At 39.3% G+C, this 19,405-nt stretch overlaps 1 protein-coding gene across 1 annotated transcript in view; it reads left to right on the forward strand.

Moving 5' to 3' along the window:
* DGKB (diacylglycerol kinase beta) overlaps nt 1–19,405 on the forward strand; it is a 471,047-nt gene that overhangs the window by 222,224 nt on the left and 229,418 nt on the right. The window contains exons 19-21 of the mRNA XM_067562119.1: nt 7,103–7,188; nt 9,746–9,835; nt 15,632–15,792. Of these exons, the coding sequence (XP_067418220.1) occupies nt 7,103–7,188; nt 9,746–9,835; nt 15,632–15,792 (337 nt within the window). The remainder of the gene's footprint in view (nt 1–7,102; nt 7,189–9,745; nt 9,836–15,631; nt 15,793–19,405) is intronic.

Below are 19,405 nucleotides of genomic sequence, written 5' to 3' on the forward strand. Positions count from 1 at the left end.
ACAAAACCTGTACTTGTGTTAATTATCTTAAGCACTTAATTCAGTAAAATGTCATTTTTAGGAATTCATACACAAGTTTGTACCTCAAAAACTTTTAAAACTTCCCTTCCATTCACTTAACAGACCACCATAATTCTGCAGCACGAATCCTCACAACTTTCTGTATAGTGCAGTGGGAAATATATTGCACCTTGACCTTTGTGTCTTAATGACAGAGCGATTTTGAGCATGACAGTTTTTCCTTGATTATTGAAATCCATTATGTCAGTGTGTTTCTGCTCATTTTGCTGTTACACATCCAGTAATCTATAGAGACCTTCAAACAAGTACATATACACCAAAACAAGTTTCTTGGAAGACAAAAGTTGCTGAGTAAAGGTGATGGTGCACAGCCTTCCAAATAAAATTGTGCGTCCCTGATTTTTCTTGAGGTTCCCTCCCTTTTAAAAAGTTGTTTTATCCAAAGAAAATCTGTAGCCTGCCATGGCTCCCTTTTGCTGTAATAATTAAAACCCTAAGAATACAATACAAGAGGAAAAAGACTCAGAATAAATGGTAACAGTTGTACTTAAACCTTGTCCATACATGTATATTTTCAAGAACTTGTTTACCCTGTTGTTCAGTAAAGGGAGGGAATATATATAACATTAAATGCACAAATATGCAGTTATGTACCTGGTGTAACTTTAATATAAACAATACAGTTGTCAGGTATTTTTAACAGAATCGTGAGCCACCCTTGCTTGTTTGTCCAGACTGCCAAACCTCCCATCTAGGTTCATTTAAACTCACATCTAAATTACTGTAATCTTCTCTTTTGTGGTCTTATTACCATAACCACGTTATTCTCAAGTCCATTCAAAAAGTTACTGCCAAAATCATCAGACTCGTTCCTTCAATTTCATCACTCTCCTCTTTGAGACCCTCCATTGGTTTCTTTTCTCCATCATATCACATGTAAATAGAAACTGCACTTTTAAGGCATTTCACAACTGAGCTGTGCTCTGCCAACCAGACCCCTTACCTTCCTGAATCATCGACCACCTTCTTCACTCCAGCAACTTTTTTCTTCCAGCCTTCACTACATTATTCTCCTCCCACAAGCAACTCCATGCTATCTTCTATGTGTGTAATAAACTTCTCTCCAAAATTTGTAAAGTGCTATTTTCCTTTTAATAAATCCTTCCTTAAGACTGATTTCTGCCATGGTGTGTACAGAATACTGTCTGTTAATGGCTAGGCAGTGGGTGAGCTACATTGTGTACACACCTAGTCTATATGTAACAGGGCCATACCATTGTTATCTCTGTTTCCCTTTCCCCACTCATACTTGTTTGTTTCAGCCACTGTTTGTATCTTGTCTTGACTTAGGCTAGATCTACACTTACCTGGCGATTCGGTGGCAGTCGACGGGAGTTACACAAGCTATGCAAAGTAGCTTGCGTAACTCCCATTGACTGCTGTGCTTCCCTTCTGCGTAGCGTCTTCACTGCATTGCGCCAACGGGAACTGTGATCCGCTTGACGCAGTACTACTCCACTTTAAGGAGGTGGTTTTACTATGTTGGCTTCCTGATCGATTGAGCGGGTCTACACTTGACTGCTCAATCGATCCAGAAAGATCGATCTGATGGCAGCAACTTTGCCGCTGTCAGTATAGACATACCCTTAGATTGTAAGCTAATTTAGAGCATGTTGTGTCTCTTTACTACATATTTGTACAGTGCTCTTTACTATGTGTTTGGATCAGGCTTTTATCAGGTTACTTGAATTTCACCCAAATGGAGTTCACAGATTCTACATCAGATTTATCTTTGCATGTCCATGTTTGACTGGTGGTGTATCTCTAATTAGCATATACTGCCCTGAACTGTTCACCAAAATATGAATTTAGGGCCTGACCTTACAATGCATTCTGCATGGTAAGACTCCCTTCACCTGCATTGAATCTTTTGCCTTAAGTAAGGTTCCACACAAGTACAGGGATTTTCCTGTGCACAATGCACTGAAGGATTGGGGTCTTACATTTGCAAATACTTTGTTAAATTAAAAAAAAACAAGAGTTCTGTAGCACTTTAAAGACTAATGAATTTAATTTCTGCAGGCATAAGCTTTCGTGGGCTGTAACCCACTTTGTCAGATGTAAGGAATAGAAATCACATAAGAGGTATATATATGCATATCCAAGTAACAACAATGCGAAAGGTGGATAAAAGCAAAGTCCATTCATTTAGAGTAGTTGAGGCCTATTCACAACCATTGATTAGGAGGTTAGAATGTGTAATCAGTGACAATTACTTCTTGTAATGAGATAACCATTCCAAGTCCCTATTCAGACCCAGTTTGATTGTGTCAAGTTTGCAGATGATTTGAAGCTCAGCAGTTTCTCTTTGAAGTCCGTTTTTTAAGTTTTTTTTGTAGGAGTATGGCAACTTTCAAGTCAATGACAGAGTGTCCTGGGAGATTGAAGTGTTCTCCGACTGGTTTATGGATATTATTATTATTTTTTATGGCTGTTTTGTGATTTATTCTTTTGCATAGTGACAGTCCAGTTTGGCCAATGTACATGGCAGGGGGGCATTACTGGCACATGATGGCATATGTTGCATTAGTAGATGTGCAGGTGAATGAGCCCCTTATGGTGTGGCTGATGTGGTTAGGACCAGTGATGGTGTCACTAGAGTCGATGTGCGGGGAGACCTGGCAACGAGGTTTGTTGGAGGGATAGGCTCCTGGGTTAGTGTTCTTGTTGTATTGTGTACGGTTGCTGGTGAGTATTTGTTTCAGGTTGGGGGCCTGTCTGTAAGCAAGGATAGATCTGCCTCCCACAGCTTGCGCGAGTGAGGGATCATCTTCTAGGATAGGTTGTAGATCCTTAATGTGTGTTAGAGAGATTTTAACTAGGGACTATAGGTGATGGCCAGTGGTGTTCTGTTGTTTTCTTTGTTGGGTCTGTTAAATTAGTTCTCTAAAACCTGTTATGTTGAAAACTGTTGCACTATTAGGTTGCAGACAGACAGACTGTCTGAAAACCAGTATTTTTCAACTGTTCAGCTGCTTGGCACCCACATACCAGTTAATCTTCTCACATTAAAATATAGTCCTCAGGAGAGGAATATTTTGCCCCTCGCTGTAATAAACTGCATGTTTAATTAAAGTGATTTTTTATTAGAGTGATTTACTGTAATTATCATCTCATGAATAATGTCTTCACAGTGTACACAATACTGTAACTGAGTGTTATAATGAGGATGGAGTGTGTGCTGTCCAGTTACATGGCCAACTCGAGCCAGCTTTGGCAGTCTGGACGGAGAGAAAAGCTGTATTTAGTTTTCCATTTGTAGAACAGAGTCCAGAAAATAAGCAATTTCAGGCATTGATATTCATGTTAGCATCCAGTTTTTGTATGGCATGGTAAATATAATTAAGAATTAAATATTTCAACAACCTAATTGCTGTGTCTTTGGGCTCTGTTCTGCTCTACTGGTGCTTGGTTTAAGGGGGTTTAATGATGAGTTAGATAGAAAAGATACATCAGTTGGATTACTTAGTTTATCCCAGCATTCTGTGTATGGAGAAGGAGAAGTGAATAATTGACAGAGATCACCTGAAATTAGGAGAAACCCATGGGGTTTTTATAGTGCATCAGTGGAAACCCACTCAAATTTAGCTCTAATTTACTCTGAAGTAATAGTGTCATGGGTGAGCTTTCCTTTTCTTCCCCTCTACCCCCATACTCCCCATCCACACACTACATCGAGGTAAAAACACACCAAACTGTATTTTTGTGTGTGACTGAGTTATTAGGTTACATTACTTACAAATAAAGAAGACATGAAAGAGCTATACAGGTCATCTGAGATAAGTGCAGGTAAAATCTGTGGATGTGGTTTATGCTAGACTTTAGAGAAAAGTTGTTTTAGGGAATATTTTGGAGTTTAAACACGTTTATTGGTTCAGTACTATTTTATTATCACTCTACCCATAAAGCCAGCCTGCTAAAATTACCATGAATATACAGGTCTCAGAGTACCTTGAGTATAGAGGCTGCTGAGTGAAAGTAACAGTAGTAGTAATATTTAAAACTGTTTTTCTATAAATCAGATTGTTGTAATTAACTGGAATTAGAAATTAATGCTGTAGCTGATACAGTACGTGCACAAAACAGATAAAGTAATAATAATAGTACAAAGCAAAAATGTGATTTAGAAAACAACCCAATTACAATGAGTATTTATTTTAACACTGCCTGCCTTTTCCAAACATGTGGGCCTGATCTGTCCTGGGAAAACCTGTTTTTAAAACCTGTTCAAGACACCCTGGTTTAATTTCCCACTGGAGACTAGGCCCTTCTATTTCACTCTCTTTTTAGCTCTTCAGCTTTGTCTATACTACAGAAATATACCATGTTAATTAACATATTTACTCCCTCAATTGATTGTGGCACATCTTCCACTCACACACACAACTGCTTTAGTACCAACCATGCTAAGTGCAAGTCCAAGTAGACTATTCGTTATCAGGATCAGTACTATCTGATCTTACATCATTCCAGTCTCAGCCACTTCTCTGCCATTATAGTTGCAGACTGGCAGTAATCTTCTGCTACTGTCTCATACTACAGTGCTGGCCTTGTGATTTTTCCATGCAGAAAACACTTCTTCCAGCAGCTGACCAGGACCTGTGTCATGGATATTCAGAGGCCATTATAACTACAATGGTTTAAGACGGAGCTAGTGTGGATGTGGGGCAAATCTGCAAGTGTTCCTAACATGATCCAACCTGGCTAGTGTGGAAACACAAAACTATATGTTCTTCAGACAGTTCAATACAATTGGCTCAATTGCAAATGATTCAGATCTTTAGTGAAGACAAGTTATGTGATTCAGCAGTGCTTGGCACAAGGTATTTTGTGAAGTGGTGTAAAAAAAAGAAAAAGGAGTATCTCATCTAGAAAGAATGCATTAAATGTTCTTTTAATGGCAATAATTTTTTTAATTGCCCCAAAAGAAACAAATCTGGTATCAAATAGAGTATGATCTACTAGCAAACTCAATATGAATTTTAGTAGAGATGAATTTGACACTATGATGCATATTTTTAAGAAACCCAGACAACTATTTCTGGGTCAGTTTAATTTCTCTGGGGGATAACTCATGTAATGGATGTTTGCCCATAATAGTTAACAACATGCTTGCAATATGATGTGTATGTATGTTGTACTAGGGGGAAAAACACATTACTGACAGATGAACAGTCCTGCTTTTATATGTCTAGTCTGTTTTATCAGCTATCTTTAATGCAGTTTTAAAACATCCCATTATATAATGAACAAAATAAATTTTCCTTGGTCATATCTCTATACAATGGTGATGTAAGTCTGTTCATAGAGAGTTGAAAGAGCTGAAATGATACATACGTATACAATTTTTTTGTGGAAAACTTAGCTCCACTATAAATTAAGTATTTGATATTTTTATGCTAACTGTAATGGCTATTATATGTTAAGCAATGGTAACTGTACAATTTTATGAGCAAGTTAAGGATAATGGCATGATTCTTATATACAGTTAGTCTATTTATACTGCTTTGACAGTGAACAGGGGCCTTAAAACAAATGTAAATTTAATTCCACTTTAAGGCCACTTTGCACTGCCAGGGTGGTGCAAAAGGCCTTTGTATAAATGAGAATCAGGCCGAACATTTTCCATCAAACTGTTTAAAAAATCTGTTCTGTGGATTGGAGGCTATAGGTGCAAGTAACATGCTAATTGACTAGAGAAATCTTGATAGACCATATTTATACTTTCCTTCAAGCTATGTTAGCAAATCCATCCAATTCTTTATTTACAATGATGACTGTTACTGTGTTTGAGTGAAACCATATGGGAACCATATGGGAACTATTATTAACCATTAGTTCAAGATTGAAAATTGTATTTGTAGTTAATGGGCTGTATATATACTTCATTTATCCAAAGCCTGCAGAAACATTCTGTGAAGTTCAAGCTATAACTATAATGGTGCATTGTTTGGAGAAGTTACTGTGTGTAAATATAAAATAGCTCAGAGTAGACCTGAACATTCATTCAGAATATGGTTGAGTTAAAATACTCTGTAATTTACATGTTCCAATTATGTTCATTTATATTTGTGTGTTTGTGGGGAGGTTACGAAGCAAAACTGAAAACCTGGGTATTAACATTAGGGCATTTGTGCAATCACTTTAACATTGTAGATTCTTGCCATCCTTGTCCTGCCATCATTTATTTCTGGAACTAAGTGAAGATTGCAAAATTGGGTTCTTAAAAACAAACAAATGTAGGATATTTGGGTCTTCCCGTCTGTGTTTTCATGTGTAATAGTTATAAATTACTGATTTGATGACTTGTTGAGTATGTGCGGAGTATTTTTTGATGGGTGAACAAAACATTGTTTGTGTTTTGTACTTTGAAAAAGAATAAGCTTATACCACCAGCAAAACTGAAGCAATGAAAAAAGGCTACTGCAAGTATGAATAATTGAACATGGGCATTCTTAGGTCATTAGGCTATAGCTATTTTTAATTTTTGTTTTGGTTTATTTTGCAGTGGGTCTGAGGGCTAACATAGCTATTACTTGGGTGCCTCAAAGCAGATCTAGAAAACACATTTTTTAATCACATGCCTCTGGTAAAATCACCTTTTAAATGGAACAAATGCAGAATTTTTGAGCCATGTATTCCACATTCTTTCAACAGACAGATTCAAATGTTTCACATTCAGACTTCTTCAATTTGTAAAGTATCACAATATTCTAAACTCAAGAATTAATGTGTTCTAAAAATCTCTGAGTTAATATTTTCATACCAGATTTCTTGGAGAACTTTTTCTTGGATTTTTTTGTGTGTGCTTGTTTTCTGGCTCCAAAAAAAAAAAATCAACATTGTATATATATACGTGATTTTTACTGGGAACTGTTAAACTTACCAGTTTTTATTAGATGAGGTATGTGTTTCTTTCATGTGACAAATCACAAAAATTAGCCATCATAAAACTGAAAGACTGTGCAATGTATAATTGTTTGTTTAAATTAAACAAGTACGTTTACTTATTCTATTGCAGGTTAAATTTTTTCCGAGATGTTTCTGACTTCCGGGTACTGGCATGTGGCGGAGATGGAACAGTGGGTTGGATTTTGGATTGCATAGGTAATGAGGAGGTGTTTTTATACTTTCTCTTGACCTGTTATATTTTGGGAGTCCCATTATAAAACTATATCTCATTTATCGGTTTGTGGAGCCAAAAATTTCAAACAACATTTCAATCACTTAAAACACTCATGGTCAGATTCTTTGAAGTATGAAATCCATTCCCCTTTAAGAGTTACTGTAACTGAAAATAATTAAGGACATCTAGAATACTTGGGTCACTAATTCCTGTCTGGTATTGCTTGGGCTATCTGCAGACTAGGGATGATAGAATTTATTTAATTTTTGCTTTTGTCTTCTTTCTTCAACCTGAATCAAACATGAACCATTTTCAAAGTTTAGGTCAGTTCCTGCAAGTTGCCATTGCTTATGTCCTCCTTTCTCTTACCATATTCTGGCTTTCTCTCTGTGACCTCCCAAGTACTTCTGAAAGGGACTGTTTCAGGGCCAAGCAGGTCTCTAGTCTCTCCGTTGTTCCCCAGTCTGGCCACATGCTTTATTTTGAATTTTAGGTTCCTATAGTCAGTCAGATACTGTGCATTTTGGAAATCATCTAATGAGGGAGCCCTGAGGTCATGACATTTGAACTTTGTGAACTGCTCAAGGCTCATGAGAGAAAATAGTGATTGGTTATTCAACATTAGGAAGGCTAGAACATTAGAAAGAAGAGCTGGAGGTATGCAGTATTGGAGGTAATGAAAAGGGAGTGTGTGTTGATGGGAGAAGGCACTATGGGAGTCAGTTGGAGTTTTGATTAGGAATGCTGCTGGAGTGTGCTCTTGGAGGGTGTGGGATAAGACAAATGGTCAGACAACCTTTTGAAGTTAAGGGCAAAGAAAGAAGAATGGGATGGTGGAATGGGTGGTAGAGAAGACAGTTTTTTAAACCAGATGAAAAGGCTTTGTAAAAACAACATAGCCTATATAGTCATAAATCATTGTACCTGAATCATAAACATACTGGCAAAAGTGTGAAGTTCTAAACTCTTCTCATGTCGTTATGTAATCACAGAGAATGCCTCAGATTTCCATGCAGTCTCTTTTCTATTATAGTGGAATTATCTCAACAAAATGTTGTATTTTGGCTAACTACAGTATTGGCTTCCATGGCTTTGAGTGGTGTAGACTTAGGAAGCAGTTTTTGGATCAGTCAAGATCACTGGTGCAAGAAAGAGATTATGAATGCCACAAGATGGGTATATATAAAGTTTAGGAAACTATCTGATCTGGGAAATATAATATCCTTTTCAGTTTGAGTTTCTATTCCCTTCTCCCCCACCCTTATCCTCACTGCCCCCCAACATAAAAAGGAGAATCATAGTTTGGATTAAAGCAGGAGAAAATCCCAAATTTTTATCTATACAGTTTGAGCCTTTTAAACTCAATTTTAATTTTTTTTCTCAAAAGCGTAGGGTATTAAAATCCACTTGTAAATACCAAATCCTCCAAAATCTTTCTGCAAAAGTGACAGATTATTGGTAAAATAACACCATGTTCCCCTTGTATTTACTGGATATATGAACTCCTGGTGAAAATTACTGATAGTATACCCTTCAATCTGTGTAACCAAATAGCTGATTGTTTACCTTATTCATGCAAATATGAGTTTACGTCTAGGAGTGCTGTTCATTACTACTACTTGTGTTTTGTGCAATTTCATTTGAAAATATTTGTTGTTTTGTTTTGTAGTTTTATTAAATTATTTATTTGAAATATGTGAATCTCATATATTCTTTCTGGGTGAAATTTATCCCATTTAAAGGACCCACAAAAGGCTGTCCACCCTGTGATAACTCTTTGTTGGTGGAGGGGAAGGATGTGGGGTATGAGTGGAGCATGGAACTTTGTGTGGGGTGAGACCACCAGATCTATGCTTCTACCTTATGGAGCCAATGAAGGGATATGTGTAGAGTCAAAAGCTGCTTGTGTTCCAGCCTATAGATTTTCAAAGTACTGGTTTTCATATGTAAAGCTCTAAACGTTTTAGTCCCAGACTAATTTACAGACCTGATCACCCATCTTTGACTCATCACATAATCAATGCTTATCCTGAATGTTGGAACTTGATTTCCCAATCTTTTGGGTGCTGGATTCCATGTGGAAATATAATTAAACACAAACCTGGTCATTTTAAGAAAAAAATCACAAGACTAAATTCTTTGTCCAGGCCTTCTCAGCTGATTAAATTCTGCTTTCCTAGCTAAGTGGTAAAGCTAAAAGCAACAGGGAGCATGATGTGCAGTCTTCCTGAGATCTTGAATATCTCTGTTTAAGCCAAATACCACATTCATGGGTGCCAGAAATGCCAATAATAATAATAATGTAATTATAGACTGGAATAGTAGTAGCTGTGGAGGGGCTGCACTGCAGTCAATAAAATGCCTATCTATGGGGGGTAGCGTTTCCTTTACAAAGCATGTTTCACAGTCTTTTTTTTTTAAATGAAAACCTAACCCGGTTACCTATCCATAACTTTAAGCATTAAATGTACAACTGGATTTTGGCTTATCAGTTTTTTGTCCCTTTAATTATGTCCTTTTCTTTTTCTTTATTCACAGAGAAGGCAAATTTGCTTAAACATCCTCCAGTTGCTATTTTGCCTCTTGGGACTGGCAATGATTTAGCGAGGTGTCTGAGATGGGGAGGAGGTAAACGCAAGTTAAATTATGTTGCATTGTGGTACTACAAAAGAAGCAGAAGTTTGCTGACAAAATCTACTCACAGCATTGATTTCTCTCTTATGATGGGTGAAGACCCATTGTCAATTTTATTTCTTTTGCCTCTTGGAATGAATTGTATGTGTAAACTATGGAGTAAAACTAGATTTTGGTCTCTAAATGAAACATCAAAATTCCTTACAGGTCCATATTCTATTACTTTGCTTGTAACACCCGTTGACGTCAATGAGAGCTCTGTAGACTGAAGAAGAGTACAATATGATCATGAAGGTTTAAAACTGCCTGGCTTTTTACCTTTCTTTATTGCAGTTTTTCACTTGATGAGTACATTGTAACAGAGTAAGCTTAAATGCGGGGAGCAGGTTTACTGCAAATGCCTAATCGTTTTTAATATATTCAGAAACATTAAAGAAAAATACAAGTGTCAGACCACACTAAACTAATAACTTTGATATGAATGTTCTTTGTTGTTCATTGCCTTGTCTCTCGTCCTGCAGAAGATTCCAGACAATAAGCATGATGTTGTCATATACCAGGAAGCAAGGAGGCAAAGAATAGTGAAAGCAAGAGGAGATGTAAAGTCAGACCTTCAGTATCCTTTTCCTCTTTTCCTGGAACTGTGGAGCCTACCTCTCAGCTCTTTCAATAACTGCTTTCCCTCCAGTACCTTGCTGACAGGATGAAAAGAGAAGAGCAAGGAAGGACTCATCCAAGACTAAGCACCTGTCTTGTGTCTGTATACCAATTGTACAGGCTCACAACATCCGAAAGAATGTTGGAGAGACCCCTTCATGAGATCCAGCTGTCCAGACTTTCTCTCCCCAGGGGACTAATAGCTCTACCTCTCAGATTCCTTATTTCCTCTAGACCTGTGGATTTGATCCCAACCTGCTGGTCTCCTGTGGATTTAGTTTGGTATCCAGTGCTGACTACATTTAAGCGCTCCCTCTGTCATTTTGGTCTGAATGCTGTCCTATTTCTGGGGCTCCTTCAGCTTCTGCTGCTCTCTCCTTCTGTTTCCCTCACTCCTCCTCCTTACACCCACAATGTAAGTAATTTACTGGGATTATTTTATCTTCCCCCTCTTCTCTATCCTTCCTTGGTTCCTAGTAGCAGATATTTGTAACCCACTCCAGTGATGGCAAACTTTTCTGCAGTGTAGTGACTTTTGTTCCTGTTCAATAGACAGCACTTCTAGGCACCCTTAGCAGTTTGTCTCCTGCAGCTGTCTTTCTCACTTCTGCAAAACTGACCATAGATGCAGGGCCAGCTTGATTTCTGTCTGGGTTTTCCTCCTCATTACTAGGTGTGCATGACCCCTTTCAGATTTTCCACTTACGGGAATCTCAAAGAACCATGGCCCTCTCCTCAGGAGCAGGAAACAGGACCCTACCTAGGAAATCCAAGGCAAGCATATCATTGGTGCCCTCTAACAGCTGTGCAAGTAGCCAGTGAGTTATGGGACAATGACTCCCTCATATCTCATGATCCCTAAACCTAGACTCCATCTGTCAATTTGCAGTAAAAAATGACTCTCTTTAGCAGGCGCCCCTTCCATCAACTGCAGCACAGCATGTGCATTGCTAGCTCCTGCCTGCCTTTCCTTATATTTTGGGTGCTGTGAGCACAGCTCCTATGTCTGGTCTTTCTTTGAGGATCCTATTTCTCTTTTCTAAAAGACGAGGTAATAAATGAGTATCTTGATTTTCAGATGTGCTAAGTTCCTACAGCTTCCAGTCGGCCTGCAGCCAGGAGTTAGGTGCCTGTCCTGGAGAGAGAGGAGTGGAGCTTAGGACATGCTCCTCTCATCAGCATCTCAGATTGGCTAGTACGGGCAGCTCCTTGCCTTGTGCGCTGGCAAATCACATGCTAAAGTGCCTGTCTCTCCCCATTCATTCTATAGGGAGCCCAAGTGCCAACCTCAGTCATTGTGGATGATAGTGTTGTTCCTGTGATGTTCCAGACACTGAGCATCACAATGCCTAAGTCCTAGATTGAGGTTCCTCCATCTTTTCTTGCTTGTCTGTTTAATAGGAATTTCTGTTGGTCTCTGACATTGGTTGGGGTTCATCTTCCTCTTCCATCGCTCCTTAGTGGCTGTTTTCCCTCCTGTTTTTCTGTTCTAGCTTAGGCAGATTGTATTGTCTGTTGGTTTTCATTTGAAACTTCTGTTCTCTTGCCTGTCACTGGGTGAGGTTCATTTTATTTCCTCTTCTCCATGGTGACAGGTTGCCCTCCATTTTTTTTTTTTTTTTTTTTTTTTTTTGTGTGTGTGTGTGTGTCTTTCTTTGCTGTGGTATCTCTCCCCTATCAGAAGGTTTTTTGGAGAAAGGTCAATAGCTTGTTTGCCACAATGCTCCCTTCTGAGTTACAATGTCTGTAGAGTATCCAGACATATCAGGGACTTTTCAGCTTCCTCTCTGGTGCCTTTTCAGTGCCTGATAACTGTCTGCTGCCCCAGCCTTAGACAGAACAATATGGTAGGTCAGACTTACCTTCTCCCTAATTCCATCAAGAGAGAGTGTCGAAGCAGGAAGATATTTTTAAAACATTTGCCTTTGTTAATGGAAAGAGGTAAAAATAACTATGACATTATTTAAAAATATTGATGAACATTTCATTCCAAAAATGGATGTGATACATGGTTGAGCAAATTTTTACCAAAGGTGCAGAGGTCTGGAGAAGGAATGGATTAATAGTCCTATATAAGCAAACAGAGCATCAGTAAGGAAGAATACCTGAGAGATTGTTTAAAATTGCACCTTCTAGACAAAGAGTTTTATTAGAATGTAAAGAATCTTGCCCAGCCCTGTCAGCCAAATTTTGCTACAAATTTAGAGACACTACACGTATCTTATGCTGCTGTGCCTCAGGAATGGGATCCCACTTTTCAGACATTTTGTCCTTAAAGCCTCCCCATTAGTATCCTGTATTTTCTGTCCTTAAAGTTAACATGTTGGAGTTGTCTAAGATAGTGTTTCCCTCAGCTTCTATGGCCATTCTTACTGATTTTATCACTTAGATTGCCAAAACGCTCTCTACAGATTTTTTGAGATCTCTGTACTCTCCCTTACGTTTGCTGCTCTTGCTGATTTTCTGCAGGGCTCAGAGGTTGGACTTACCTCTCCTTTTCGATTCTTTACTTGTAGATCTCAGGCCTAACCATAATTTTTTCAGGATAAGCACTGAACATTGGAGAGAGAACTGCTTTTATCTATGATGCATCCTTTCTGTGAAAGCTATGGCAAAGGGGATAGTAGGTCAAAGAATCATTCTATAATATTTTGCATTATATAGCACCTTCTCTCTTTGTGTGTCAGAGAACTTTTCAAATATTAATGAGTCAGGTCTCACACACCAGCCTGATATAGATTGTGTGCATGTTTTGCCAATGGTGAGTCTGAGGCACTGAGGTGTGGAGTGACTTGCTCATTGTCTCACGAGAGGCATGTTTCAGTGCTGCTTGTCCATTCCCAAGAACCAAGGCACAGGTCTCTGACTTCCATACAGCTCTCAGTTGTTGAAAAAAGCCAACTATTAACCTGACTTATAGATGGGGAAGACTCCACCTCTTCCAGGGAAACCCACTGTACTCGGGATATATTTCTTCTTTCTGTGCTAAAAAGGCCCATGTAATTTCAGTGGAAATCGTCTTCTGCTTTCATATACTATCTATCTTAGATACCCATCACCATAGTGTGAGGTATCACTAAGAGGCCTTAAGCAGCAGAGACAAAATGAGCTTGTAAAGCTCCCCAACAGATTTACTCTAATGCATCTGTTTGCTATATCCAATGATTATCTAGAATCTTCTGCAAGATGGAAGAAGATGGGGACAAATAACAATGGAAAATTACTCACTTGTTATTCAGTTTGGCAGGGTCCCTCCTCTTCTCCCATCAGACAACCTTCTCTCTTTCCCCTTTGTTCTGAGTTATTCTATCTGGACTGAGAGATATCAGTTTGGACATGTACAGGTCAGATGATGGGAAGTGCTTAAATATTCTCTGCCTTTCACTATTCTTTGCCTCTTTGCTTCCTGGTAAACAGCACCATAACACTGATTTTCTGGAACCATCCAAAGGATGGGAGAAAAGACAAGACTTCTGCACATTCAATTATCGGTGAGTGATTTTCACTTCTCAAAGATGCAGACTGCTGGCATTGAGTGTAAATAGTGAAACAAGTGATTATGGAACTTCGAGAATCATACACACTGCTGTTATAAGTGGAGGTTGTCAATAGCTAGTTTTATTAGTTCCATATTAACAGTAAAAATATTCCATGCCTCTACATACTAGTATATATCACTACTGAAAGAGTCCAGGAGGCGTTTGAATGGCTTTGGACATGCTCATTGCAAGTGCAGGACTTTGCAACAATCAACAGATGTGGTTGCCTGTGTTCATGCCAGCTACTATCTGCAGGTTCAAAACATTCACACCTATTTGTTTTTAAAACAAAAGGGGATCTCAAAGCAGATGTATTTGCATAAATAAAAAGAACTGTTGGTATTGGTCACCCTCTACCATAATTTTAACAGCAAAATAGACCCATTGCTTGGTGTGAACATATGTTTTTACTGCTGTTATTGGTGGTGACCCAGCCTGTACATACTACTGTGTATGTGCACTTAATCTTGTTTTGGAGAAGGAGTAAATCCACAGATCCAGGGTTGCTGCCGCACAGCCATTTTGTCTGAATGGTATATGAAGTTGGCCAATGCAGTTCCCATTCACTGTTGTGCAGGGTGTAATGTGGGCTCAGCAGGTGGTACTCAAGTCCTTTCTACACAATACAATGTATGTTGTAGTCAGTACTCTATTTAGTTACCAGAAGTGGCAAGCTAGTCGTCCACTCATATGAGTACACTTCTGTATCCCACCACAGGACCAGCACACTGGGAAGATGAAGGGAGGATGCATAGAATAAAAGTGACTGCACCATTCTTTATTTAATTTACTAACACCATAATTTATTAGGATTATGCTAAGTCACCCCATGTTGGTGAAAAATCACTGCTCTGATTTCTATTTAGAAAACACATTCCCACTGTCGGGGGGGCACTTGTATTGCTGCTGTCAAAAACTGCAAGTACCAACAGAGAAGTGACTCTGCAGTCTTGAAAGTTCATCCAGAAGTCATACAAATATGGAAAATCAGTTACTCTGCTGATCACTATCTTTCTCAGTTGGAATAGTTTCCAGGCATTTGGTTGTGTTACCACAGATCTCTTTGGAAACACTGACAAAAGAGAGAGACACAAACAAAAGTTTTAGTGACAGCTTCTAACTCCTCAGCATACTATTATACGTTCTTAGGGCAATGCCTGTGCTCTATCAACCTTTTGTATGTATATTTGGAAATGAAAGTAATTTAAATGTTAACATTCACTGTATGGCAAAAACATGCTATGAAGTTTAGCTTGGAGTTATCTGAATACAGTCAGGTAACTGCTGTAATAACTGGAAAATTCAAGTTAGTAGATCAAATCTGCTCTGTTACTCTATGTAAATCCAAATTCTACTACAATCAGTGGAGTATTTTCAGTTTACATTGGTATGGCTGAGTGCAGAAGTTAGCTCTGTATTTGCATTTCCTTTAATTATAGTTACTGGAAGATTGCTAATAGAGCAAAATATGATTCTGTGCTTTAACTTTTATTTATAGGGATAAAATTTTCCTAACTCCTGGAGTCAGGAGTGGGGGGAACAATAGCAGAGATTGTCACATTTATTTGGAATAACTGTGTTCACCTTTTGCTAGGATATGAAGGTGAGAATCTGATGAAGATCCTGAAAGACATTGAGAACAGCACAGAGATCTTGCTGGACAGATGGAAATTTGAAGTCATACCCAATGATAAAGATGAGAAAGGAGATCCAGTGCCTTATAGCATCATCAATAATTACTTTTCTATTGGCGTGGTAAGAGTCATACTTAGCCTTTTTTCTCTTTTGAATAAATGTGTGCATTGTATGTCTCAGAGTGAAGAATGACTGGGTAGAGATCATTTATGATGTCATTTGCTAGTAAAATGAATACATAGGTGACTGACAACAATTTACATAAATTTACTTACACATTCAAACTAGAATTATTTTTCAGAATCTTCCACCCACCTATGTGTAGAGGAGATAATCATGTTGTTCTTAATGGTTTACGAGCAGCTGTGGTACTAAATTAGGAGTGTCACTATAAAGACCCTATAAAATATGAAAGAAGACTAAGCATTATTAACACCTCTTAGTCACCTTGTCTGTTAATATTCACACATTCAAAATCATGCTAAAGAACAGTGGGGTTTTTTTTCATTAGTACTTCTTTCTTTAAGTATGCTGCTTTTTCCCCTCCCTTTCTCCTTTGCCCTCCAGCTCTGCTATCAGATCATTAGGGCAATTCCCAGATAAACAGACTAACCAAGGTATCTTTTTGGTTCAATCCCATACATATGGATTCACAGAATCTTCCATTCTGGAAAGTATTTTGCACTATCTCTTTATTTCTTCCACACTGTGGCCTGTTTCTGCTCCATGAGTGTCTAGGGAGGAAGGGGTGGCCATTGACTTTATTGAAAGTAGGATTTGGTCCCTAGTTTTCATGGAATACTAATAGGTGGTACAGGTTGTTCCCAAAGATTCATTCTTAGTACAGGGCGCTGATAAATCAGATTTTCCCCCACATCTTCACAGTGGTTTAAATGGGAGTCAGTGCAAGTGGCAAAGTTACTCATTATGTGGAATAACTGATATGCAGCAGCTTCCCTGATAAGTGACCCAGGATAGGTCACAGTCTGCTCTAAACTTTGCTGAGTCTCCAGCACAAGTCATAGAATACAGTCTCTTCCCCCTTTTTAGCACAGGGGATCTGTGTTCTGTCTCTGTGAGGGCAGAGGCTCTGCTAGCTACCAATCCTCTTCCTGGAAGCTTGGAAGCTTAACAACCTGCTTCCTTCCTAGCAGCTCCTTAACTGCTTGGGGTTCATACACCTTGTCACAGGGATAAACTAGCATATTAAGTATGTAAGCAGGTTATGCTTTTCATGTTTAATTTTGCTATCTCAAATAAATGTGGCAAAAGGGATGTTCAGATAAACACCTTCCCAATCAAGAGTGATATAGTATGATTATATATAGGAGCTTCAAACTCTATTTTCAGGAAGTGCTTGATGAGAGAGAATAGCACATGAGGAGAAAGGAAACAAGTCTGAATGTTGCACTGTCTTGGCTTTCTTTCTTTTCATGCTTGAACACTGAATGCATACCATTTTTCACAGGAGGGGATGAGAGATCAGAAAAGATCTCTGCAGCTCAGGGTGGCTCTGCTCCCTTCTCCTCCCTTCCCTCTCATGAAAACTGGTTCAGCTCCTCCTCCTTTCCTCTTTTAATCCATCATCATCAGACCTAGGAAGGCATAGAAGGGGCCACTTCTGGAGTTTCTTTGCCCCAGGTTTGGATCTGGGGATTGAAGAACCCCTGGAAATGACTTCGTGCAGGGCTGGGCATAATAAAGCTAGGTCTAGACTTAAAACACTGCTGAAGTGGCGCTGCTGCAGCATTTTGTTCCGACAGGTTAATGATCCCCCAGAGTCAATAATGAGTCAGTTAGGGAATAAATGAGTTTTATTATAAACACAGGAATAATATAGATTTTTAACTAGTTATACTCATCTAAACAAACAATTAACTATAAAATATAGAATAATATAAAAGGATATAAAAACAATTAAGCACAAAACATAAATTGATATAAAAAGGTATTAAACATGCAACTAACTATAAAGACCTAAGCTAATATTAAACAGACAGTGGTTCCCTGCCCAGGAATCAAACCCTGGTCTCTCACGTAGCAGACAGGGACACTTACCACTATGCTACAAAGACAGTTAGCTGCTTGCAGGAAACAGAAAGGGGGGGGTGGGTCACACAGACGGTTAACTATAAGGCACAGTGGCAGAAACAGTAAACTACAAGACAGAATGCTTTTACACAGACACACAGAGATTTCAAACAGACAGTTACTTGCAAGACAGAATGATTTTACACAGACACACAGAGATTTCACACAGACAGTTAACTGGCAAAACACAAACGGACAGTTAAACAGACAACGTAGCTGTAAAATACAGACTGATAGTTAGCTTCTCACCATCACACAGGCGAACACACAGACTGATATCCACAGCATTCCTCGATTAATTCGATACAGCCGGCAAAACTCGATTCACGCTCGGGGGGGGGGGAGGGGGAAGACGTGAGCGGGGAGAATCGGGACCAGGGGATCAGGCTGGTTTTGATGAGACTCTCCGAGGGGGCTTGGGAAAGACCCCTCTTTATGAACTAAATGGGACATGAAGGGTTAACTGATTGGCCAAGGAACATTATATGGGCTTCGTGCCAGCACTGGATTGGCCGGGGGACACTTGCAGTTTTCCTGGTTGCTGGGGAGTTTAGTCTCCCCTGGTCAGTTACATTCCTCATATATGACGTGGAAGCCAAAAATGCAGCCGATTCCATGGTAACGCCCTAATAAGGTCAGGCCGTGGGTTGACTGTTAGCCCGAATGGGTGAGGAAGGTGCGAGGGGGGGGCCATGTGCAGGAATTTGTCCAGCAACACGTTTCAATAAAGACACTACTATGCTGACAGGATAGCTTCTCCAGTTGCCATAGTTAATCTATCTTTGCGAGAGGTGGTAACTATGTTGATAGGAGGGCTTCTATTGCTGACACACCCTATCTACAGTGCGAAAAGGTTGGTATAACTGCATTGCTCAAGGGTGTGCATTTTTCACACCCCTGAGCGACGTAGTTATAGTATAGACTTGCCCTAAAGGGCTCCTGGAGTGCTAGTGGAACAGAGATGTGCGGGGAAGAGGGCAACAGCAAGGGACAGGTGGGTGGGGGGTGGGCAAAGGGTGCAGAACTGATGCAAGAATGGATGGGCAAAGTATTGGTGTAGGCTGCGGAGTTATCATTAATTGATATGAGTTTGGGGTGGACAGATATGTAAGGCTGTTGGGGTGTTCTAAAATTAATTAGTTGTCATTTTGGGACTTAGGGTGAAGCTTGAAGCTTCACAGCATTAGGCAGCATTTCTTACAGATTTGTCTAATTTGATTTCATTTGGGTCTTCCAGCAAGAACTCCTGAACGAGGACTGTGACCTTTTCGTGCCTAGGGTAGCCATCTGAAAATGCCAAGGTCAGGGCAGGCTGCAAAAGGAGAGCAGATTCTCCCAGCTCTGGTGGGTGGCACTGAAGCCAGACTTCCCAACCAGCCACAAACTGTGCTTTTGATTTCCCACACTGGTTATCAAGAAGCCAGTTCACAAATACACACAGCCCCTTTTACTGCATGTCAGTCTCCGGCTCCCAATCAGCCACTAGGTCCAGTAAAGAGACCAGTTATTTAAGCTCTATACTCTTTACTAAAAGGGTTCCCTCGGACCCCAAAGGGTCAGCCACATTACCAGAACAATATAAGTTTGGATCTTACCCAAAATACCATGCTGCCAGCCAATCCTTTAGTAACTAAAACTAAAG

Source organism: Emydura macquarii, unplaced genomic scaffold (assembly GCF_026122565.2).
Source record: "Emydura macquarii macquarii isolate MOO-44397 ecotype Brisbane River unplaced genomic scaffold, CSIRO-AGI_Emac_v2 contig_2422, whole genome shotgun sequence".
NCBI lineage: Eukaryota > Metazoa > Chordata > Testudines > Chelidae > Emydura > Emydura macquarii.